Source organism: Lontra canadensis, unplaced genomic scaffold (genome assembly GCF_010015895.1).
Source record: "Lontra canadensis isolate GAN:19392208 unplaced genomic scaffold, GSC_riverotter_1.0 scaffold16, whole genome shotgun sequence".
Classification (NCBI taxonomy): Eukaryota; Metazoa; Chordata; class Mammalia; order Carnivora; family Mustelidae; genus Lontra; species Lontra canadensis.
The window spans coordinates 15,638,731-15,660,374 of NW_022631010.1; the positions used below are offsets into that span (position 1 = coordinate 15,638,731).

General features: G+C 38.5%; 1 protein-coding gene across 4 annotated transcripts in view; it reads right to left on the reverse strand.

Moving 5' to 3' along the window:
- The window catches only part of TASP1 (taspase 1), a 253,042-nt gene that overhangs the window by 60,962 nt on the left and 170,436 nt on the right, over positions 1-21,644 (reverse strand). For all 4 annotated transcript variants that reach the window (XR_004382876.1, XM_032859197.1, XM_032859199.1 and 1 more), the window contains one exon: positions 1,776-1,886. Coding sequence is in view for 3 of the 4 variants with exons in the window: in XM_032859197.1 (XP_032715088.1) it covers positions 1,776-1,886 (111 nt within the window). In the remaining variant the exon portion in view is untranslated. The remainder of the gene's footprint in view (positions 1-1,775; positions 1,887-21,644) is intronic.

Below are 21,644 nucleotides of genomic sequence, written 5' to 3' on the forward strand. Positions count from 1 at the left end.
CCCTTGGTCCTGCCCTTCCCACCTCCCCCACTCACGTGTGCTCTTTCCTTAAAACAAACAACGAAAACCCTTCCCAGAAATGAACGATGGTTGAGAGTGGTAGGGGTAGGGAGAGAAGCGACCGGCCGCGGGGCAAGAAGGAGGAGCCCGAGATGCTGCCCACCCAACCAGGGCCGCGCTCCCTCCTTATTCTGAGTTTTTATGGAAGGCCCAGGTACACCCTCCTACAAACTCCCTTCTATGCAAGCATGGAATATTTCTTCAAAGGACTGAACAATAATTAAGATACTAAAGAAGCAAATGGCTAATTTGTCTTGGTTTAACCAAAGACAGTCATTTAAACTACATTTCTTGGGAGCAACCTGGGTACCAAGTATAGTGGGTGGAAAGAGAAAAGGGGCGGGGAGATGAGGTTAGTAGTCAGAATCCAAAGTGCTTTTTTCTTCCCCTTTGAGGACATTGGGCGAAATTTTTATGAAAGCTCTTCCAGCTTCTATAGAAAAACTACTTTTCTACACTCATAAGAAATTCTTGGTTTTCTAATTTACAGACTCACTTGTACTACAGTAATTCACAATAATCATACAATATAGATCAGGCACCTCTCACACCTTCTGTAAGAAAATTTATAGAAAGGGTTGAACTACAGTTCAACAGTTCCTATCGATGATCTACAACACTTATATTAAAAAAATACTTATGGAAGAATGGATAAATACACAGTGGTATATCAGTATAATGGAATACCACACAGCAATAAAAATGAACAAACTACTGCCACATATAATATGCACATCAGATACATGTAGTTCCATTTATATAAAATATAAACCTCAGAGAAACTAACCATGGTGTCAGAAGTCAGCATAGTGGTTCACTTTGGAGAGATAAAGAATGGGGGTGGGTTATCTGGGGGCTTGGGGTTAGTGGTGAAGTTCTGCTTTTAATCTGTGTGCTGCTTGCATGGGTGGGTTCAGTTTATAATAATTCATCAAGCAGTTGCAGTTATAATTCGTATACTTTCCTGAAAATATATATAATTAATTAAAAAGTCAATTTAAAATAACAGATGAATGGATTAGAAAAAGGGCCCTCTATGGGCAGAAGTAGTCCATAGGTTTGTGCCTTGGAAAATGGAAGACTGGCTGGTTTTTAACCCCAGTGGTACACTTGGCTAGACACAAAACTGCACATCTGGATGGACATCTGCAAATCTGCAAAACACTCACTTGACCCTTCTTCACCACAGCTTTATGAGGAGGGCAGGGCAGATGTCCTTATTTTACAGAAGAGGAAGTGGCACAGAACAGTAAGACCCAATGCACAAAGGCATCATAGCTAATAAGCGATGGAGCCAGAAAAGATTCCTAGGCCAGTAGCTCTTCACATGGTTCTGATTCCGTTTTGGGAGGGGACACAGTAAGAAGCTTCTTTCTATGTTTGTTACTGCGTATGCTGTTATGGGTCACCAGTGCTTTGTGGAACAAGGCAGGAAATACACACACAGTCCCAATGTTCTTAATATTCGACTTTAGTAAAGGTCCTAGGTTCTAAGCCCATTTGAAAAATATGCTTTAAGCATACATTTAAAAATGAATATTCATCTTTTACATGTTTACCTATGCAAAAAGATCAGAAGAACAGACATGTGTAGATATCAGTAGAGCATTCTGGCCTTCCCATACCTTAAAATTATTAACTTAAGGACATAATTCTTTCCATATCTTGAAGAAATGAAAGAGAAAGACACACACTAAGTTATATGTCCAGCTTACCTAGAAGTGTCTGCTTATCTTGGGAGGAGTCAGATTCTGCAGAACACCTGCAAGTTCGAAGAACAATCACTCCTCCCAGCACGCCATCTTCACTGGCCAGGAAAGGTGAACCTAGACAAGAATGGCAAATGGTCATTTTTTCATGAATTTTACTTTTTTTTTTTTTCTATTTTCATTTGATGATAAGAACAAAAATGTGGTATGAATAAGATCTTGAAAGATGCCCATTTTCTGACAACCACCATTGTTTTTGCCTTGTATAGGCTTGAAGGCAAATGCAGGCTTATGCCCGAACAGGGGCCATTTGGCAAAGACAATCCCAGATGCTGCCAAGAAGACTTGAGTGGGGGTGAAGTGTGCGTTACAGTCTTCGGAATGGAACTGGAAACACCACCAGATTAAAGGACCAAAACACAAATACAGGAAAAAATGCTCAGCAAGTCTCTTTGATCAGCTCTTAGGGATCACTTACCAGGCTCTCCCTGCTGTCAGGGACATGCCACCAATAGCTTTGATTTACTACCTTAAATTCAATTTTAAACAATAAGCCACAAACTTTATTACAAACATTTAAAAATGATCCTGATGGTTTACACAAATAAGGGTGAAACTGTATTTCTATTATAAGAGCTTGGTGGTTAGAAACAACCAGGCCTCTTTGGGATCTCACACACTGAACCATTGTGAGCATCTCAAGAACACTACACTTTAAAACCCCTCATTTTTCCTCCCCAAGGACATCTTCTTTGAACATCTGGCATAGCAAGTAAGCACGTGGAGAACAAATGCAAAATTAACCCAAGCACTATCAAAGAAAGTAGTAAAAATAAAAACCAACCAAATTGGATTTGGGGAAGCTTCTGGTTAAACTTAGTAAATTAAACACATATATTTATCTCCACTCCTTACAAAGGCATGACCCAATGAGGACAGAGAGAAAGGCAAATGAGAAAACAACAACAACAACAAAAACCCTGACCTTTTAGAAAATGAAAAGAAGATGAACATTAGTTGGCTCACCTAGTAGACCTACAGAAACCTAAGCTTTCATGGTGGAACAGGGTTGAAACTGGGTTGGGGGGAGGTACCCATAAGAAATCACCCAATTTTATCAAGAAACTCAAAAAGAATTGGAAATTGGAAGCTTCAAGTTCCTCAAAGGCAGGGATACAGGGTGGGACTGAAATGAAGATGACTGGTTTAGAGTGTCCAAAAGGACCTATCTTTACTTTTTTGGCCCTTTCAGTAATAGTTTGCCAACCCCTGATCTAAAGCCTCAGATTCCTGCATAGAGAGGAAGTTACTTCTTCCTAACCCAGAAGATGCCAGGATATTTATTCTCTAGAGAGGATGAAACAGAAGGACTTGAGTCTTGGGGGCATCAGACTCAGCACCGGACAGACGGGAGGCTCCACAGTGAATACAGGATATGGAAGTGGAAGTCTTAATGCTAAACAGTGAAATAACCAGCTCCTTTATCTAGAGGCTCCCAGGATACAAGAAGTCAGGCTGACATCCTCCAAACAAAAGACTGGATAATTCCCTTTCAGCCACACAACTAGCTTAAGAATAAAGACCTACCTGAGAGACCCTAAAAAAGTCTGCCTTAGAGTGATGGCTTTCAGATGACAGGTATGACTCATTCAGAAGGTTTGCAGTTCAACTCTTTGGTATTTATCCGTTAAAGAAGTATAGATTACCTAGGATCACTAGTTGTTTCAGTTAGGTTTCTAGAGAAGACAGAGATCAAAACTAAAAAGCAACACAGAGAAAACTTAGGAAATCAATTGAGCAAAAGGAAAGAAAAAATAAAAAGAGAGAGAGTGCAAGAAATCATAAGAACTGTCCAGAAGGTCCAATATCTGAATAATAGGAGTTAAAAAAAAAAAAAAAAGAGAGCATAGAAGAAACGAAATTTCAAAGAAATAATTCAAAAACATTTCCAAGAATTGAAAGGTAAGTGTCTGGACTAAAAAGGCTCATGAACATCCCAGAACAACTCATGTAGTTGCCATGGAGGTATATCATTGTGAAATATCAAAATATTGAAGAAAGAGAGAAAAGTTTAAAAACTTCCAAGTGGGGAAAAAAAAAGTCATATGGAAAGGAAGGGGATCATAATAGGATCAAATTTCTCAACAAACTAGAAGATCAGAAGGCACCTTCCTTAAAATGCTAAAGGAAAATTATTTCCAACCTAGAATTCTATCTGAGGCCAAAATGTCAGTCAAGTGTGAAAATGGAATAAAGCTCTACAAAGTCTCAAAGAATTTACTTCCCACATACTTTCTCAGAAAGCGGTAGGATGAACGTGCCTTGGCAAAGTGAAGGAATAGGGTACATAATGAGAAAGAAAATCAGATCTGGAAACAGGCAATCCAAAACAAGAAAACACAAAAAGATTCCCAGACGGCACTATGCAGCAGGTTTAGAAAGTGGACAGTCCAAATTGGAGGAGGAAGCCAGAGGAGGCTGGAAAGATATTTCCAAGGGGAAAATAAATCAAACTTACAGAATATATGTTGGGTTTGAATTTTTTAAGAGGAAATGTTTCAGATATTGAGGGAAGTTTGACAATCAAGAGTGACTGGTATAAAAAAACAAACAAAAAGAAACCTAAACAATGAGGCAAGTATTAACTGCAGAAAAAATACGAATTTGTGTAAGAAAGGAAACAGCATCACAGTACACTACGTAGTGCAGATGTCAATAGCTGGAGTCAAGAATATAAACTCACAATACTGACAAGCTAGAAAAAAAAAGAAAGGGGGACATAGTACATCAAAAAGAGGAATGGTACATGTAGTATGGGTAGGTTTAGAGTTGGAAATATAGGGGAATTAAATCCTTGCCTTTCCTGGTATGAATATGAAGATATCTTAATTTGATATATAAATAATATCTATAATTGGAAACTGAAGGAACAGTAGTACAAGTGTGTTATGTTGAATTACAGATTTAAGTTCTAAAAGAAATAGCTATGAGAGTTAAAAGTAGTAGCCTCGGGGGAGAGGAAGCTGGGGCAAAGGGGACTGGAGTTGGAACAGGGAACCATTCATTTTCATTTTAAGTCTGGGGGTATTGTTTGTCTTTTTAAACCACTTACTTGTTTTGCCTTGCAAAGAAAAACAACACAAAGTTAAACTGTGGAACTGGAGTAAATGTTTTAATCCTCAGCCTCTTAAAGAAGGGGGAAGGAGACGGGAAATTCACAATCATTGAGAAACGACCCTGCATGAGGGCTTGGTTCCATGCTTTCATGTTCTATAGTTTAGTTTTCAGAGCCACTGAAGGGGGTCAGAGCAAATCTCCCCAAAATGTGTCATTTTGGCATGCGGACTCTTTTGAGCTGAAGGCAACCAAGACCCCATGGGCCCAAGAAAATTTTGCCTCGTCCTTAACTACCTAGAAGAATCTAAGTTGGGGTTTTTTCCTAGAATTAGAATTATCACTAGGAATAAATTTTATCTGAGCAACCCATCAGTATGGCAGGGCAAATATCTAATTACCAAACATCTGTCTTCTTACTGCCTATGAATTGTCCTCCTCCCCTTTAAAGCCCCAGGCCTCTATCCCATTCTTTAGCTCAGCATGACAGAAATACATCATTGTACCTTTCTGTCTTTGAACCTCTCATGTATAAGGTGTTCCTGTATTATGAAATTAAATTTAACTTTCTCCTGTAAACCAGCCTCTTATCAATTTAATCCTTAAACCAGCTGGAAGAATCTTTAAAGGATAGAGGAAAATTTTCCTCCCGAACACTACTGTGCCATGAGGTATTTTTATGTTATAGATGAAGAACCTAACATTCAGAGTGGTTCAACGACTTGCCATAGGCATGCTACAGTTGAGCAGAGTATGTGGTTTTCCCTAATGACTCTTTAAGCCCATAGTCCTTGCTTGCTTTGCAGCAATGCCTCTCAGGGAATGGGAAACTCTGGATAAGCTCACATTCCAACTGCGGTTAGAAACGTCCACCCCACCAGCACTCAAACTCTTGACACCTCTAGAACAGTTCCTTTCCATACCAAATCTAGGAACTTTTCCTAGGTTCCTAACAGTTCATCCACGCTCAAAACTCTGTATCTCTTCCTTCTTGGATGACTCAACACATGAAACCATGTCAAATCCCAACAGTTCTCTTTACGACTATACTTGTGCTAGACTCTGCCCCTTCATTTCCACTGACAAGACCCTCAATGTATTCTCATTGTACTGAAAGCACTGCAGTAGGCTCCCTGCTCCAGTCATTCAAATCTCTAAATCAGTTAATTCATTTAATATGTACTACATGCCAGGACTCTTCTAGGCACTGGGGATGTAGCAATGAAAAAAAATGAAGTCCTTGCTTACATCTAGTTGAACAGGTTAGGGGACAAGTACACTTACAAGTCAATGAAGAAATTCATCCAGTTACTGATAGCACTGTGAAGAAAAAGAATGCTGTAAATGATAGAAGGTATAACTTGAGCAGGGGCTACTTCACATCAAATGTCAGGAAAAGCCTCTTTAGTTAAGGAGCTAACCATGTGAAGACCTGGGAGAAGAACATTCCAAACAGATGAGCAAGCAGATGCAGAGACCTTAAGGTGAGAAGGAACCTGGATGTTTAGGAAATACAAGACTAGAGTGGTAAGAGCTGAGTGAGGGAGAGGGGAGAAGGCAGAACATAAATTCAAAGAGAGGCGGGACGAGGTCACATAGGGTTACAAAAAGCCTTGTGGGTACAGCAAGGAGTTTGGATTTTATAACCGCATGTGTGCTGAAAAGATGATGAAATCTTTAACCAGGAAAATGATAGTTCTTGTTTACACTTGCAAAAGGTTACTCTGTAGTATGAAACAGATTAGCAGGGCAAGCATGGAAGCAGCAAGTCACTAAAGAAGGTGCAGTGGCAGCCCAACTGACAGATAACAGTGGCTGAGGTGAGCGTGCTGACAGTGGAGACTGTCAGTAGAAGCTGGGTCTGGGATATATTCTGCAAGTAGAACCAAAAGGGCTATTCATAGAATGAATATGGGGACATGGGAAACAGAAACATCAAAGCTTACTCTAGTAAGAAGCATACATCCCAGCTATGACTACATCATTACACCATTCAAAAACCTTCAATGGTTCCCAAGTGTCCATAGAACAATGTCCAAATACCTTAGCCTGGCACCAGTCCTCCTCTCTCTTCCCTACTTTATCTTCCTATTTATTTTTACACACCAAATGCTTTAGCCAAACTGGACTTCCTGTATTCCATTTCTCCAAGATTTCCCCCTGGGCCCATTGTAGTGAACTATTCTTCCTGAATCCCTTTCTCCCCATGAACGGAATCTATCCTCAGTGCCTTTTATACAGACACAGCTCTCTGGGGTGAGGATATCTCACCTTTAATGCACCTTTAATGACTAATGAAATGCTTCCACTTATTCACTGCTTTCTCCTATCTCCAACCTCAACACACCACATGCATACATACACGCACATACGCACACATATCCTCCCACTTACACCACTGCAGTGTGGCCCTGAAGATGGCAAGACAGGATATTAATGCAGAGAAGGGAGATGGGGCTCCCAAGGCACCATGGAAGCTACATCAGGACTCCTCACTCTCAGTATGCATCCATTCAATAATTTAATGAAACAATGATTAGGGTATATTTGAAGATTTCAAATTTTTCATGGAAAGTACTCAGATTTCATATTATCATTGTGATACTTAAAAAAAAATACTAACACAGAAGGCCTTGTTTTGAGTCTTAGGGTAGCAACCATGTGTTCTTAAGAAAGACATATTTTTTTTCAAAATCTATGCTTCAGCTTCTTAAATTATAAATAATGGACATTAAAAGATATTTTTTCTGGTTGTTATAAGGACTGAATTACACATATGAACTCTGCAACCTCTGAAGAGCTATCTAAACATTTGGTGGTAGTAACAGTGATGGTAGGAAGACACTTCAGCATTTTGCTGGTTCTCTAAAATTGCCATGTTGAACAAGATCTATTTCTGTACCTACTTGGTTAACCTTTCACAATAGCCAGAACCAGTGTTCAACTAACATTCAGTAGTGGTGATAGGGTATCAATTTTCCAAGTTAAAATGTTAAACAGTTTCTGTATATAAGGAAACACTATTTCTTATTCTTCCCAGTAAGAAAAGAAAAATTAACATGGAGTGACATTTTAGGCACTGTGTTAGATGCTTTCACACCCATCTAGGTAATTGGGGATAAAAATTAATAAAATAAGGGGTGCCTGGGTGGCTCAGTTAGTTAAGTGACTGCCTTCGGCTCAGGTCATGATGCTGGTGTCCCAGGATCGAGTCTCACATCAAGCTCCCTGCTGAGCAGGGAGTCTGCTTCTCCCTCTGGCCCTTCTACCTCTCATGCTCTCTCTCTCTCTCTCATTCTCTCTCTCAAATAAATAAAATCTTAAAAAAAAATTAAGACAACCCAAAGTTCCATTAATACATGTGTAAGAAGTTGCATAAAATATCTAAAGAAGATTAATAAAGACATAATAAAAATTAAGCTTCATTCGCCCTAAAAAATGTCCCTAACAGATTGCTTAAATATCCAAGTCTAAAACTGTTAAGGAATGAAATTATAATTATAGATGGTAAGAGAAATAATTACTGTGATCAAATGTATATAATCTGAATATTCATTTAAATTGTAAATCCATATTGTAAACAAAGGAGACACTTACTAAATTTGTGCCATAATTTCTAAGGATGAAGAATTTGAAGAAATTTGAAAGGAAAATCAAAATAAGTATTAAAGTAGAGAATTCAATGGGAAAATGAATCCATATTCTATTGACTGCTAGTACCAGAATCTTAATTAGCATGATCTTTAGTAAAAAGGAGGATTTGCTGGCTCATAAAATCCAACGGCAGGGATGTGATAGGTTTCAGTAACAGTTGGAAATAGCTCTCTATGGACAGTAATGCCTACCAACAGTTCCAGAACTATATTCCTGACAACTTTCACCACCAGAGACTTCTTCTTTTTCAGTTTTAACATTCTCAGGGAGCATCAGTTGGATTTAGGAAAATTTAAAAACTTGACAGTCCTGGCTTTAGTCAAGGATTAAGCCTAGAACAATCAATTGTGACCAAAAGGTCAGTGGAGTGGAGTCATGGATGGACAGACAAATCTACAGAGGCCCAGAAAACACAAATGAAGAAAACACTGAGCTACAGAACCAGGAAATCAGGATCCCATATTTGGTGTTCTACTTGAACTTAGATAAGCTACTTTATTGCTCTGAACCTTGCTTTCTTCCTTCATCTGAACAACTGGGAGACTGGTGACTATTTCCTTTGCTGTGCAAAAGCTTTTGATCTTGATGAAGTCCCAATAGTTCATTTTTGCCCTTGCTTCCCTTGCCTTTGGGAACTTTCCCAACTTCTTCTAGGAAGAAGTTGTTGGTGGCTGAGGTTGAAGAGGTTGCTGCCTGTGTTCTCCTCAAGGATTTCGACAGAGTCCTTTCTCACATTGAGGACCTTCCTTCATCCATTTTGAGTCTATTTTTGTGTGTGGTGTAAGGAAATGGTCTCCCTGATATGAAGAATTTGAGAGGCAACATGGGGGGCTTAGGGGGTAGGGAAGGAAAAAATGAAACAAGATGGGATCAGGAGGGAGACAAACCATAAGAGACTCTTAATCTCACAAAACAAACTGAGGGTTGCCGGGGGGTGGGCAGGTTACAGACATTGGGAGGGTATGTGCTATGGTGAGTGCTGTGAAGTGTGTAAACCTGGTGATTCACAGACCTGTACCCCTGGGGCTAATAATATATTACATGTTAATAAAAAATAAAAAACTTATTAAAAAAAAAAACTGGGAGACTGGACTAACAATCTCTGATATCTCTACCAGTTCTAATAGGCTGGATTATTTTTAGTTTTAGAGATTCATGTCTGCCCACAGCAGCAACCAGCCATTACCTGATGCCAGCAAGACAAAACATTAAAGCTCCTTTTGCAAAACCTGGTACAATGCTTCCTCTTTAACATGTGAGAACTTATCAAGAGAGTGATTCTATAGCCAGAAGGCAGCTGTTAGGGGTCCACTACTCATTACTTTTAACAAAGAACCTCTGTCTTTCAAATCCATTTCTGCACATTGCTTTCTTCTTTTTAAAGTCTATATGCCAAATCACTTGAATGTCATTTTCTTTTGGAGGAATTACACATATCAAGAAAGAGAAAGAGAGAGAAAAAAAGAGAGACAAAGACGGTGGTTTGAAGTCCGATGAACAAGAAAATGAAGGACTGGGGAATAATGAATGTTCTGTACCGCAAACAGAAACCTCTAACTCCAAAAGAACAAGAGATTATTATAAATATTCTTCAAACACAGAAATGGGATAATAGTTTATACTTCTTGGAAGACCAAGGACCTCTTTCCTAAAGATACACTTGAGTTAGTTAATCTTTCCTGGATATGAAGTATAAGCAGAATGATATGAAGAGTACATAACATAATGAGAGGAGCCAATCACAATGTTCAGAAGCATTACCTCCATTTACGAAGTGCCACTACATTTTGCCTTTGAAAAGAAGTCTACAAGTTTGCCACAATCATCCTATTAGATGTATATTAACTGCATCCTATCATTGCCTGCTCCCATAAAAATCCTAATGTAATGATTATTACTATATTCATCTGAGAGATGAAAAACCAAGCCAAAAAAGGAAGAATCTGAAGCACAGGGAGGTGAATGACAGGCTTTCAGAAACACAAAGAGGAAGTAAGGATCAGGATACTAACCCACTGACCCAGATCCTTTAACTACAAACCCTGAGGACTACCCCTGTTCCATCTCTAACACAACTCATGGGAATCATGATCATTCATGGTTTTCTGGTGATTTTTAAACATAGTTTTAAAGACTCCAATTTTACTCTTAAAAAAAGATTTTATTTATTTATTCGGGAAAGAGAGAGAGAAAGAGAGCACAAGCAGGGGGAGGGGCCGAGGGAGAAGCGGACTCCCCACTGAGCAGGGAGCCTTAGGATCATGACCTGAGCCGGAAGGAGATGCCTAACGAACTGAGCCACCCAGGCACCCCTAACTCTTTTAAGAGAAGAGTTGAGTGTGGCCAATAGCCCTTTTGAAATCCCTTACTACCATAATTTGAAAGATAGAAAAAGTTAACTTGTTTCAGAACAGAAAATTCCAAACTATAATCAGAACCTAAACATATCAGAGACAGTCTATGGATAAATTTATTAACTCTGCCATAAATGTAATAAGTAAGAAACCAAACTGAATCCATTAAAGCTTCTGTTTCGTGGTTTAACCAATCACAGAATATCCACCTAATAATGCCCTAGAAATGACAAGAGTTTTTGTTTGTTTTTTTTTAAGTCTGACACAGGGTCCCTGTTCTCAAGAGAACAATTCAGCTAAGGAGAAAAGACAATACACTTCTAAAATCATACTGGCAGTTATAAAATAAATAAATCATGGAAATATAATGTGCAACATGGTGACTACAGTTGATAACACTGTATTGTATATTTGTAAGTTGCCAAGAGGCCTTAAAAGAAAAAAAATGCAATTATATATGGTGATAGACGTTAACTAGACTTATTGTAGTCATTATTTTGTAACATATATAATCAAATCAGTATGTTGTACACTCAAAACTGATATGTTATATGCCAATTATACTTCATTAAAAAATCATAAAGCAGTTTAAGAAGGATCAGTAGGTATCTTTTTTTCCTGAATATTCCAGCCAAGCATTCTATCTGCTAGTGGAGATATCCAGAATTCCACCAAAGCACCCTACACAGCAATGACAGCATGAGAAATGTGAATCCCTGACAGAAAGCAAGTGAGAATGGCGCACTGACAACTAGAAGATTCACTGAAAGTGAAACAAAATTGTCCAGTTTTCCAGCCTGGCACATTCCATGTTAACTTTAACAAGTAAGAAAAGGATTCTCTACCCTCAGACTCTAACAGATCACCCCAAGCTCCTGGGGAATACAGAGAACACCTCTGCTCCACAGTTAGTTACTATATTACTACACAGTTAGTTACTATATTACTACTATATGGAAGTTAGTTCCATCTCCAGGAATGTCAAAAGGCAGAAAAGGTCAAAGTGGTGATTAGTGGTGGAAAACAGGGATCCAGACTGGGCAAACTGTCCCCAGTGGGGGTAGGGTGTGGTGTTATAAACTCATAATTGCTTATTAATACTAGATTAAAGCAAATTTGAGGAGTATAACATTCATTCAACAAATATTTCATATTCACTTTTTTAAAAAATTTAAGAAATCACTTCTGTGTCAAGCACTGTATGGGGCTCTGGGTATAGAGTGATTAAGGCAAAATCTATGTGTTCAAGTGCTGTGGTCTGAATGTTTGTATCATTCCAAATTCATACATGGAAAATGCCCAATGTGATGGTGTTAGAAGATGGGGCCTTTTGGGAAATGATCAGTCTCCTTACAAAAGCAGCTCAAGAAAGCTCCCTTGCCCTTTCTGCCATGTTAGCTTATAATGAGAAGTCTGCAATCCAGAAGAGTGCTCTCACCTGACCATGCTGGCACCCTGATCTTGGATTTCCAGCCTCCAGAACTGTGAGAAATTAAGTTTCTGTTGTGTATAAGCTACCCAACCTGTGGTATTTTGTTCTGGAAGCCCAAATGGACTATGACATGATAGACAATATACAGTATAATCAGTGTAAGAAAGGGAACTCAAGCAACATAAGGGAGATACAGTGCTAAGATGGGTTTAGAGGGAGAGAGCATTTTAATCAGGATGGTCAGGGACAGCTTCCCTGATGGTGACACTTGAGGAGAAAAACTCAAGCAAGTGAGAGAACAGCAATTCAGGTATTAGGGTCTTGATAAATATTTATTTTGCTGCTGGCAGGTCAAATGGCAGAGTTTCTAGCGGATAATGTCTTAGGTGCTGTTGTCTACCTCAGATGTAGTGCCTGCAGGTGGAACAGCTATCTTATGGTCATGAAGAAAAAAGCCACCCAGTAAAGATTACCAAGAGTCTAGGCTACTGATGCACTATGAAGCTGTTGTGCCAGCTCTGGACTGCTTTCAGACTTCTTATATTAGAAAAGGAAAGCCCTCATTTTGTTAAGCCCCTGCAGCTGGGTTTCTGCCACATTAGTTGAACATAATCCCAAACCAAAATGTTCCTTTATCCATTTTTCTGACAGGTTCTGTAAGGTTTTTTCCTCCCCCTTACTCATTTGCTAAACTCTTTACGTGTTAAGGCAATAAGTATTTGGTCATGTGTGTCATAAATATTTTCTCTCAGCTTGTTATATATATTCTGATTTTGCCTATGACGTTTTTTGTAATAGAGAAATTTTTAATGCTTATGTGGTCAAATTTACCAACTGTTTTCCTTTACAACTTCTGTGCTGGAAGTTCTTCTCTAATCCAAAATTACGTAAGTAAGCAGTCCATTTCTGCTATTACTGCTTTTAAAATTTGTTTTTACATTTAAAGCTTTAATCCACCTGGAATTAATTTTGGTGTAAGGACAACAGTTGAGACCCTGCTTTATCACTGTTTTCCGTAAATGGTCAACAAATTGCCCAACATAAATTTGTTGGAAAATTCATTTCTTATCCACTGCTTTGAAATGCATTTTTATCACACATTATATACCCATATTTTTTTTTGTATCTATGTCTAAATTATCCTGTTCCATTGATGAAACTATTCCCATACAGATCCCAAATGGCTTTAATTACTGCAGCTTTATAACATATTCTAACTGACTGGGCCAGTTTCCTCTCATTATTCATTATTTTCACAATATTCTTTGTTACTTTCATGTGATCTTTCCATACGATATTAAGAATAACCTTGCTTATATTTTTACCTCTCATTCTCACTGGCATTTTCATGTGAACATAATTTAGTAAAATTGTGATTTTGCATAACACTTAGGTTGTCTTGGTAAATTTTTCCAAGGAAAGCCTAAAGATGGAGATTGTTATATTCCTGAGACCTCCAAATGGCAGAGCCATGTGAATTTTTAGACAACGAAATGTGACATGGCATCCCTAAAATAAAATCTGCAAGCATGCCTCTATCTAGTTTAAAAGGATCAAATAAGTATTTTTCTAGAATATCTTCTGAGATGTTAGTATGAAAAAAAAATTTTTTTTTCTTCATGGTCAGTTCTTTCTCTTCTTCTTTTTTTTTTTTTATAGTGGTTTTTTTGTTGTTGTTTTTTTTGGGCGGGGGGAGAGAGAGGTCAACAGGAGAAGCAGACTCCCTGCCAAGCAGGGAGCCCGATGTGGGACTCAATCATGGATCATGACCTGAGCTGAAGGCAGTCGCTTAACCAACTGAGCCACCCAGGCATCCCAGTTCTTTCTCTTCTTACCCATCTTACCTGATTAACCACAGTCTGTAGTCACCGTCCATAATACTCCCAAATCAAGAAAATCATTCTTAACAACCTCAGCCTACTCACAAAACAAGACAAAGCCAAAACTAAACCCCTCAGTTCAAAGAGAGGTTGGACAGCAAGTCATCCGTGAGTGAAGTGAAAACAATGAATTGGCTAATATTTAGTTCAACTAATCAATTTTAAGTAACCCTAAGTGTTTGAAATATGAAAAAAAGTTATCTGGGTAGACAAGGTTATTGCTCATTGAATCCTAGATTCCATCCCTGCTAACTATCTTATGGTATTTACAATATTGTCCAAGGGACCAATGTTAACAAGCAATGTAATTTGCTTCAGGATGGCTATGCTAGTATTTATCTTGACTTAGTCAACAAAATCAATATGATCGAATAATGCAGATAAGCATCTGGGAGTTCATCAGACTGTCTCCACTAATTACTGACTGCACAAAGATCCGTAAAGGACATCCGACATTTAGGAAGAGTTTATACCCATCTGTTGCTGCTCATTGTTTTGGCTGTTCATTCTGCTTGAGTTTTTCCTTCTCAAGTTGTTTCAGCACATATGACATTTTGTCCTGTGAACAAACTTTCTTCACTTTTTACTTGGTAAGGATGGATCCTGCTCATTGTGTAGAAGTACAAGACATTGAGGCTTACCATCATGCATTTCATTCAAACGTAGGGTCAGTTTAATGTAGCACCTACAGTGTGTGCTCTTGTGCACTTTGCTTTTAAGGCAATAAGTAAATCTATTGTACTGGGGCAAAACTGAATTCATACAGCCTGTCTGGAAAGCCTGATAAAATGGTGTGATTTTTGTGATATAATAAATACATATTTTGGTCTTTGTCCATAGTTTCTGGTACACAGCACCTAAAAACCACATAATTTCCTATACAAGAGCCATTGGAACATTTATTGTTATACTATTTAGTTTTGTTCCTGATTCCTGAAATAAAAGTAAAACCGGTATCTTTTGTAATTTATAACAAGCCCCTTTCAACTACACCTGAGTTTATGTAAATGAGGTAACTTCTGAAAGCCCCTAGGTAACCTAAGGATGGGGGCTAGCTGTCAAGGGAACCAACCAAGTGATTACAGAGGATTGAAACTTTGGGCCCAACACATTTGACCTCAGGGCAGAAGGAGGAGTTAGAGGTTGAACTAACTGCCAAGGGCCTATAATTTAATCAATCATGCCTATGTGATGAAGCCTCAATAAAGACCTAAAGAGATAGGGCTTGGAGAGCTTTCAGGTTAGTGGATTCAGTGATGAGAGAAAAACTCTCTAAAGGCCTGATAGACAAGAGGAGCCATTTTAGATTTCTTTCTCAAGTAGTCAACCCTACTGTATATCAACTTTGTTCAAACCAAAAGTGTTTTACGACCCGCCACACATGCACTGTAATCTGCTTTGTGAATGAGTAACCCAAAGGAAAACCACTTTATCCTTCAAATATTAATCAATTCTCCTACTCTCTCCTCCATTCCTTTGATAAAACTCAAGATTCTTACCTAAATACTTATCTATAATATTTTGAACTTTTACGAGATGTAAAAAAGTATACAACCCTGTATAAACTGTTCATTCTTGGGAACACTTTCTTCCCTTTGAAGAGCAGGTTTCCCAAGCAGCTGTTGCAATCTGGGCTTAAATAAAATGCTCTTTCTTACTTTAGGAGATTTTAAAAGATTTGTTTATTTTGTGTTGACAACAGGGAGAGCACTGAGGCCAGAGAAGGCACAGAAGCTCCGAACCCCTTCCTACACACCTTGCCCTATGCATCTCTCCCATCTGGTGGTTCTGTTATCCTTTTTTGAAAAACTAGGAGCCTCATAAGAAAACGGTCTTCCTGAGTTCTGTGAACCACTCCAGCAAATTAATTAAACCCAAGGAGAGGGTCATGTTAACCTCCAATTTATATCCATAGCACAGATGACAACCTGGGTTTGTGAGAGTAGCATCTGGACTTGGGGTACATGATAATGCAATCCTGTGAAATCCTGAGCCTTTACATTGTGGGATCTGATGGTATCTACAAGTAGATAATGTCAGAAGTGGGTTCAATTGTAGGACACCCAATTGACTGATATCAGATCATCAGAGAATGGCCTGATGTGGGAAACCCCCCTACATACATTTGGTGACCACAAGTGTTAAGGTGAGGTACTGAAAGAAGAGACACAGGAGTGTTTTTCCTTAGCAAATGGTGATTGCTGAGACTGAGATTCCTGTAGGTTTCTGTATGCTCCAATATTTCTTACCTTTATTATTCTATTGAGAGGTATCTAGTTAAGTAATTACAAATGCAAGTTTCTATCAGTGCTTGAGCTTACAACTCTGGTTCTAGAAACACTGCACTGTTACACTGTGAACGTTAGATGAATCTGTCCGGTACCCATGGACAGTGAGTTAACATACCGTGAACATATAACAGTGCAGACACCCACTAATGCAGAAGGACATCACACAGAGGGCTAGACTGCAATAAGACAATGTATCAACACAATAATATGTGGAGTTTTGTATCTCACTTAAATGTTATTCTTTATATTTAGTGAAGTCATTGAATTCATTAAATACATGTTCTGTACAGCATTCTATCAAGCAGGTATGCAAACACAAACAAAAAAAGTTTGTCTCTGAAAAATTTATAATCCTGTTGGTAAGACACAATTTACTTAGCTAAAAGCTAGTGAACAGCATATAATAATACGGATTAAATGTTTATATATACAAACTCATCTATGCAAATACTTACATACTATAAGTATGTACATATATCCCACTAGAATGTAAAAGCAATATGCATAGATGGAACATACATATATAAAAACACTTGTTTGCCAGCCACTGTTAGAACAGTGTCTGATACATAACAGGTGATCAATAAATATCTATTAGATGAGAGGGCGCCTGGGTGGCTCAGTCAGTTAAGCAGTTGCCTTCAGTGCAGGTCATGATCCCAGCATCCTGGGATCAAGACCCACATTGGGCTCCCTGTTCAGCAGGGAATCTGATTCTCCCTCCCCCTGTTCTTGTGCTCTCTCTTGCTCTCTCTCTCTCAAATAAGTAAATAAAAATTTTTAAAAATATATCTATTAGATAAATTAATGGATAGCCCATCAGTGGGCCTTGTGTTAAGTGTTTTAAGACTTGAGAAGGGCATACTTACTAGAAAGTTCTAGAATGAGTAGTCACAACTCTTGACTACACAAGATGAACCTTCAGAAAAGTCAGACAGAAGAGCAAAGAGTACTCAGAATATGGTGAGTACTTACTTAATACCCACTAGATGATCTAAACCTAGAGAAGGATTAAAAGGCTACTTGAGTGTGGACTTATGGAGAGATGCTGTCCCAGGCACAGGCAACACTGGGAAAAGAGACAACTGAGTCTGGACACATAGAAATTTTAAGGATTAATGAGAGGAGCCAAGAAGAGAAAGAACAGGAGTAGAGTCTGGAGATCCAAGGTCCAAGAGTATAAAGAATGTCTATGGCGATGTTCACAGTAGGAGAAACAACATGAGAACAAACAAATCAAACTGCCTAAACTAAAAAGATCAGAGGGGAATGGCAAGGAACCAGTGGTCCAGAACTGATCAACTTGCAGAGGAAGAAACAGACCTGAGGGATCTTGTGGCGAAAGGGAAGAATGAGATGAAGCTATAAGAGATAGCAATCAGTAATCAAGAAAGTAGCACCATCTCCAAGATCTGCTTAGCGAGGTGGTAACAGTGTTCACATTAAACCAAGGATTTAACTTCCTAACAGAACCCCAATAATATTTTTAGTTATTTCAAAAAGTCAAGCAAGAACTGCTAGACCCCAGAGCTCCCACAATCAGAGTGGCAAGGCACTCTATTCTTGCTGGGACTGTCACACACATAAATTGGGTTAAGTAAAATAGAAAAGCTATACTGAAAGGAAGGGGGGGGCAGCAAAAGGTGATCCATCATCTGTAAGAGTGTGTGAAAATCATTGTTACTTTCCCTTCATTTACCTATTAATTACGTATTCAACCCAGTTCCAAGTGCTGGATTACATTGGTAAACAAGATACACTTGGTCTTAGCTCACAGAGAGGTTACATTCTGATGGGGGAAATAGCCAAACAAGAAAATACACGCGCACATTATTTATAATTGTGACAGATCCACAGTGAAAACAAATAGGGGGCTAAGAAGGAGACTAATGGGGGCAGGTAGGACCCACTGTTCACAGGCATCTCTGAGCAGGTGGCATTTTAATTTTGACTAAAACATGAGAAAGGAACCAGATGACGATTGGAAAGGGGAACATTCCAGACAGTAAATAGCACAAGCCAATGCCCTGAAGGGTGAAAGCCTGGGAATTTGTAAAAAAGAAAAAAAAAAAAAAAGATAAATATATAAATAAAATAATGAGCAAGGGAGGAGCATGACCAAGGATGAAGTTGAGGGAACAAGCAGGAATCATATTAGAGATGCCATGAGGTAATGTTTGCATTTTATCCTCATTATAGTGGAGGGTCGTCAAAGCAATAGAGAAGGAACTGAACAGGCTGCTATGTGGAGAATAGACTGGGTTGAGGGTAGCTGTCACAGGAGAAGGCAGGAAGACCGCTGAGGATGTTTCTACAGTAATCCAGATAAGAGTTCCTTAGTGAGTGTAAGAGCTATCCCCATGTACCCTGGACAGTCTCCCTTGCCAAGGCCCAGCAAGGTGGCAAATGGACCACACCCCTCACTGCCATACTGAGTACATGCTGCAGCAGACACTGCTTAGAGTAGAAGTGGGACAAGAAGAAATTCCACTGGGGACTGATAGCAGGTGCTCTGCCAAGGAGAGCACTTGGGTCACTGCTCTTCATTAGGAGGCACATGTACCACAATGGAATGTGGGTATGCAGTCACACAACTAGACCTGTGATTTTAATCAGGTTATTTACATGTCCCTTCATCATTATATAAGATCCACTGTTGGGCCCTGAGGACAGCTGTCAGAATCCTGGGCACAGCGAGGTCTGTCGTTTCCTGTGAAATCCTTTCCCTGGTCTACTGCTCCAACTTCTTTCCCTGTGTGGGTCCATCATGGCCTTGTTCATCTCTGGAATTCCCTTCCTGTCCTAATTCAGCAGAGCTCTAATTTGTTAACTATAGGGTATTGAGGAGGATCTATTTTTCAACTTGTCATTCCTCACTAAATAAAGCCCTAGAACTTTTTCTTTTCATCTTCATTGTGGAATTTCAGTTGGAATATTTGATTTAATTGTAGATTTTTATAGTCTACACATGCCTAGAAGCCTTGGGCTGTGGATAACCTTTCACTATGCCTAATAAATAAAATTTAAAAAGAAACTGCAGAAGTAAACCATAAATGTTTTAAAGACTGTCCAATAGGCAAAAATGAGAGCCATGAATTTTTAAATTTTTAAAAACATTCTTGAAGAGTGAGATCTTATCATTCATTACAGAACAGCTAGAAAGAAATCAAAGTTAACCAAAATTTTTAAACTCCTTTCCTTCATTTGTACTAGTAAAAGGATCTACACTAGAATAAATATGTTATCAATGGCAATGAAAGGCCAAATTGATTTGTCAGTCATCTTTGTCTTAACCTACAGAAGAATCGGCAGTAGATGCCAAAGTCAAACAACCATAAGGAAAAGTAAAATAATAAAATAATAAGATAAAATTAAATTTAAGGGGCACCTGGGTGGCTCAGTGGGTTGGGGCCTCTGCCTTCGGCTCAGGTCACGATCCCAGAGTCCTGGGATCGAGCCCCGCATCGGGCTCTCTGCTCAGCAGGGAGCCTGCTTCCTCCTCTCTCTCTGCCTGCCTCTCTGACTACTTGTGGTCTCTATCAAATAAATAAATAAAATCTTAAAAAAAAATTAAATTTAAAAGCTTGTAATGCAAGAAGGGCCAAAAATAAAAGTAGGCACGTGGTAGGGGAAAAAAAAAAAAAAGGCAATATAACCCATAAGGAAAATTGATTTTTTTGGTCCATAACATACTGAGAAGGGTAAAAAGTGAAAATGGGGTTCTGTGAGTTATACCTGATCATTTAGGTAAATAAAATCTTAAAAACAGTATGGTGTACATATAATAGGGTGGCTTTGGGAAGTTATCAATCAATAAATAAATCTTTATGTTAAAAAACAACTTTAACATAATTTTTATAAGAAAAAAATTAAAAAACATAAAACCATATTGTAGATCCACTTGAAGGATCTAAATTAATCTAAAATTAAATGCAGAAAAATATTCTACATATTACATACAATAAAGAATATATAAAACTATCACAACTTCATAAATAGCCATTAATAGTCTAAAATAAAGATGAAATGTCACTTTTAAGAATTTTAGGAACTCCATAAGCAAGTTTATCCAGATACACAGGTATATACACACTTACAATTTCATAAAGAAAGTTGCTAGGTTAATAAGCTGAGATAAACACTGAAATGTCACTCTAAGAATTTGGGGAATTCCACAGAAGAAAGATCTATTTTGGACCTGTCTCCCAAAAGGGGATAATTATGAAAGAGCAAAAAGATCCTCCACCCACAAAACTGCCCAACAACACAGAAATCAAATGTCGCACCGTTGTGAGACTCATAAAAAGTTCTAAATTTGAAGAGGGGATAGAGGGATGTTTTCATTTGTGCATTTTCAATTATGCATTCCCACCAAGACAAACAACTAAATATAGCCTGGTCAGTGGTGATGCACAAAACCTTAATCTAGTGTGCAACCAAAAGGTTAATATTAGAAACAGTGGTGAATCCAAAAAGTTTCAAAACAACACATTTTAGGGCCACTTTTAACAAGAGAAAGATCTATGCAGACAGTTGAGTGAGCCATGTTTTGATGGCGAACACCCTGAAGGAAAGAGGGTAATGCCAGTAATTCAAATTTTTCATTTTCATACTTAAGTTTATGCATCAATTTTTGGGCTAAAGAAAAGAAGAATCACTCACTTTGCGTACCCATCTGGCTGGACTCCACCTCAGGACTCCTGAGCCCTGTGGCTGTTTCATTTTCATGTCAGTTAATGCCACCACTCAGCAAAAAAACAGATTTCAACATTCAGGTAGACTAGCCAACATACAATGTCAGGACTTGTGTATTCAGAAAACTGTGCATTTTTCTTTTCATTTTCATTGTGACAAAAGGTTGACATGGCTACACTTACTAAGGGTATACAAGGTTTGAAATTTATACTAATGTAAAGAGTTTCATGGAAACAACAAAATACTCATGTCATGCCTGTAGTTAGGTGGTGTCTTTCCTTCTCCTTAGGACTGCCCATAGACTCTTACCCAGATTTGAGTTTCCTATCACCAGACTTGTCCATATGACAGTTCATCCACTGGCCTCCGGAGGTCGCTCCCCATCACTCCTCAAAGATTTATGCTCTTTGATCATTGTTTTCTCTGACATCCATCCTGCCATAACTGTTAGTGAT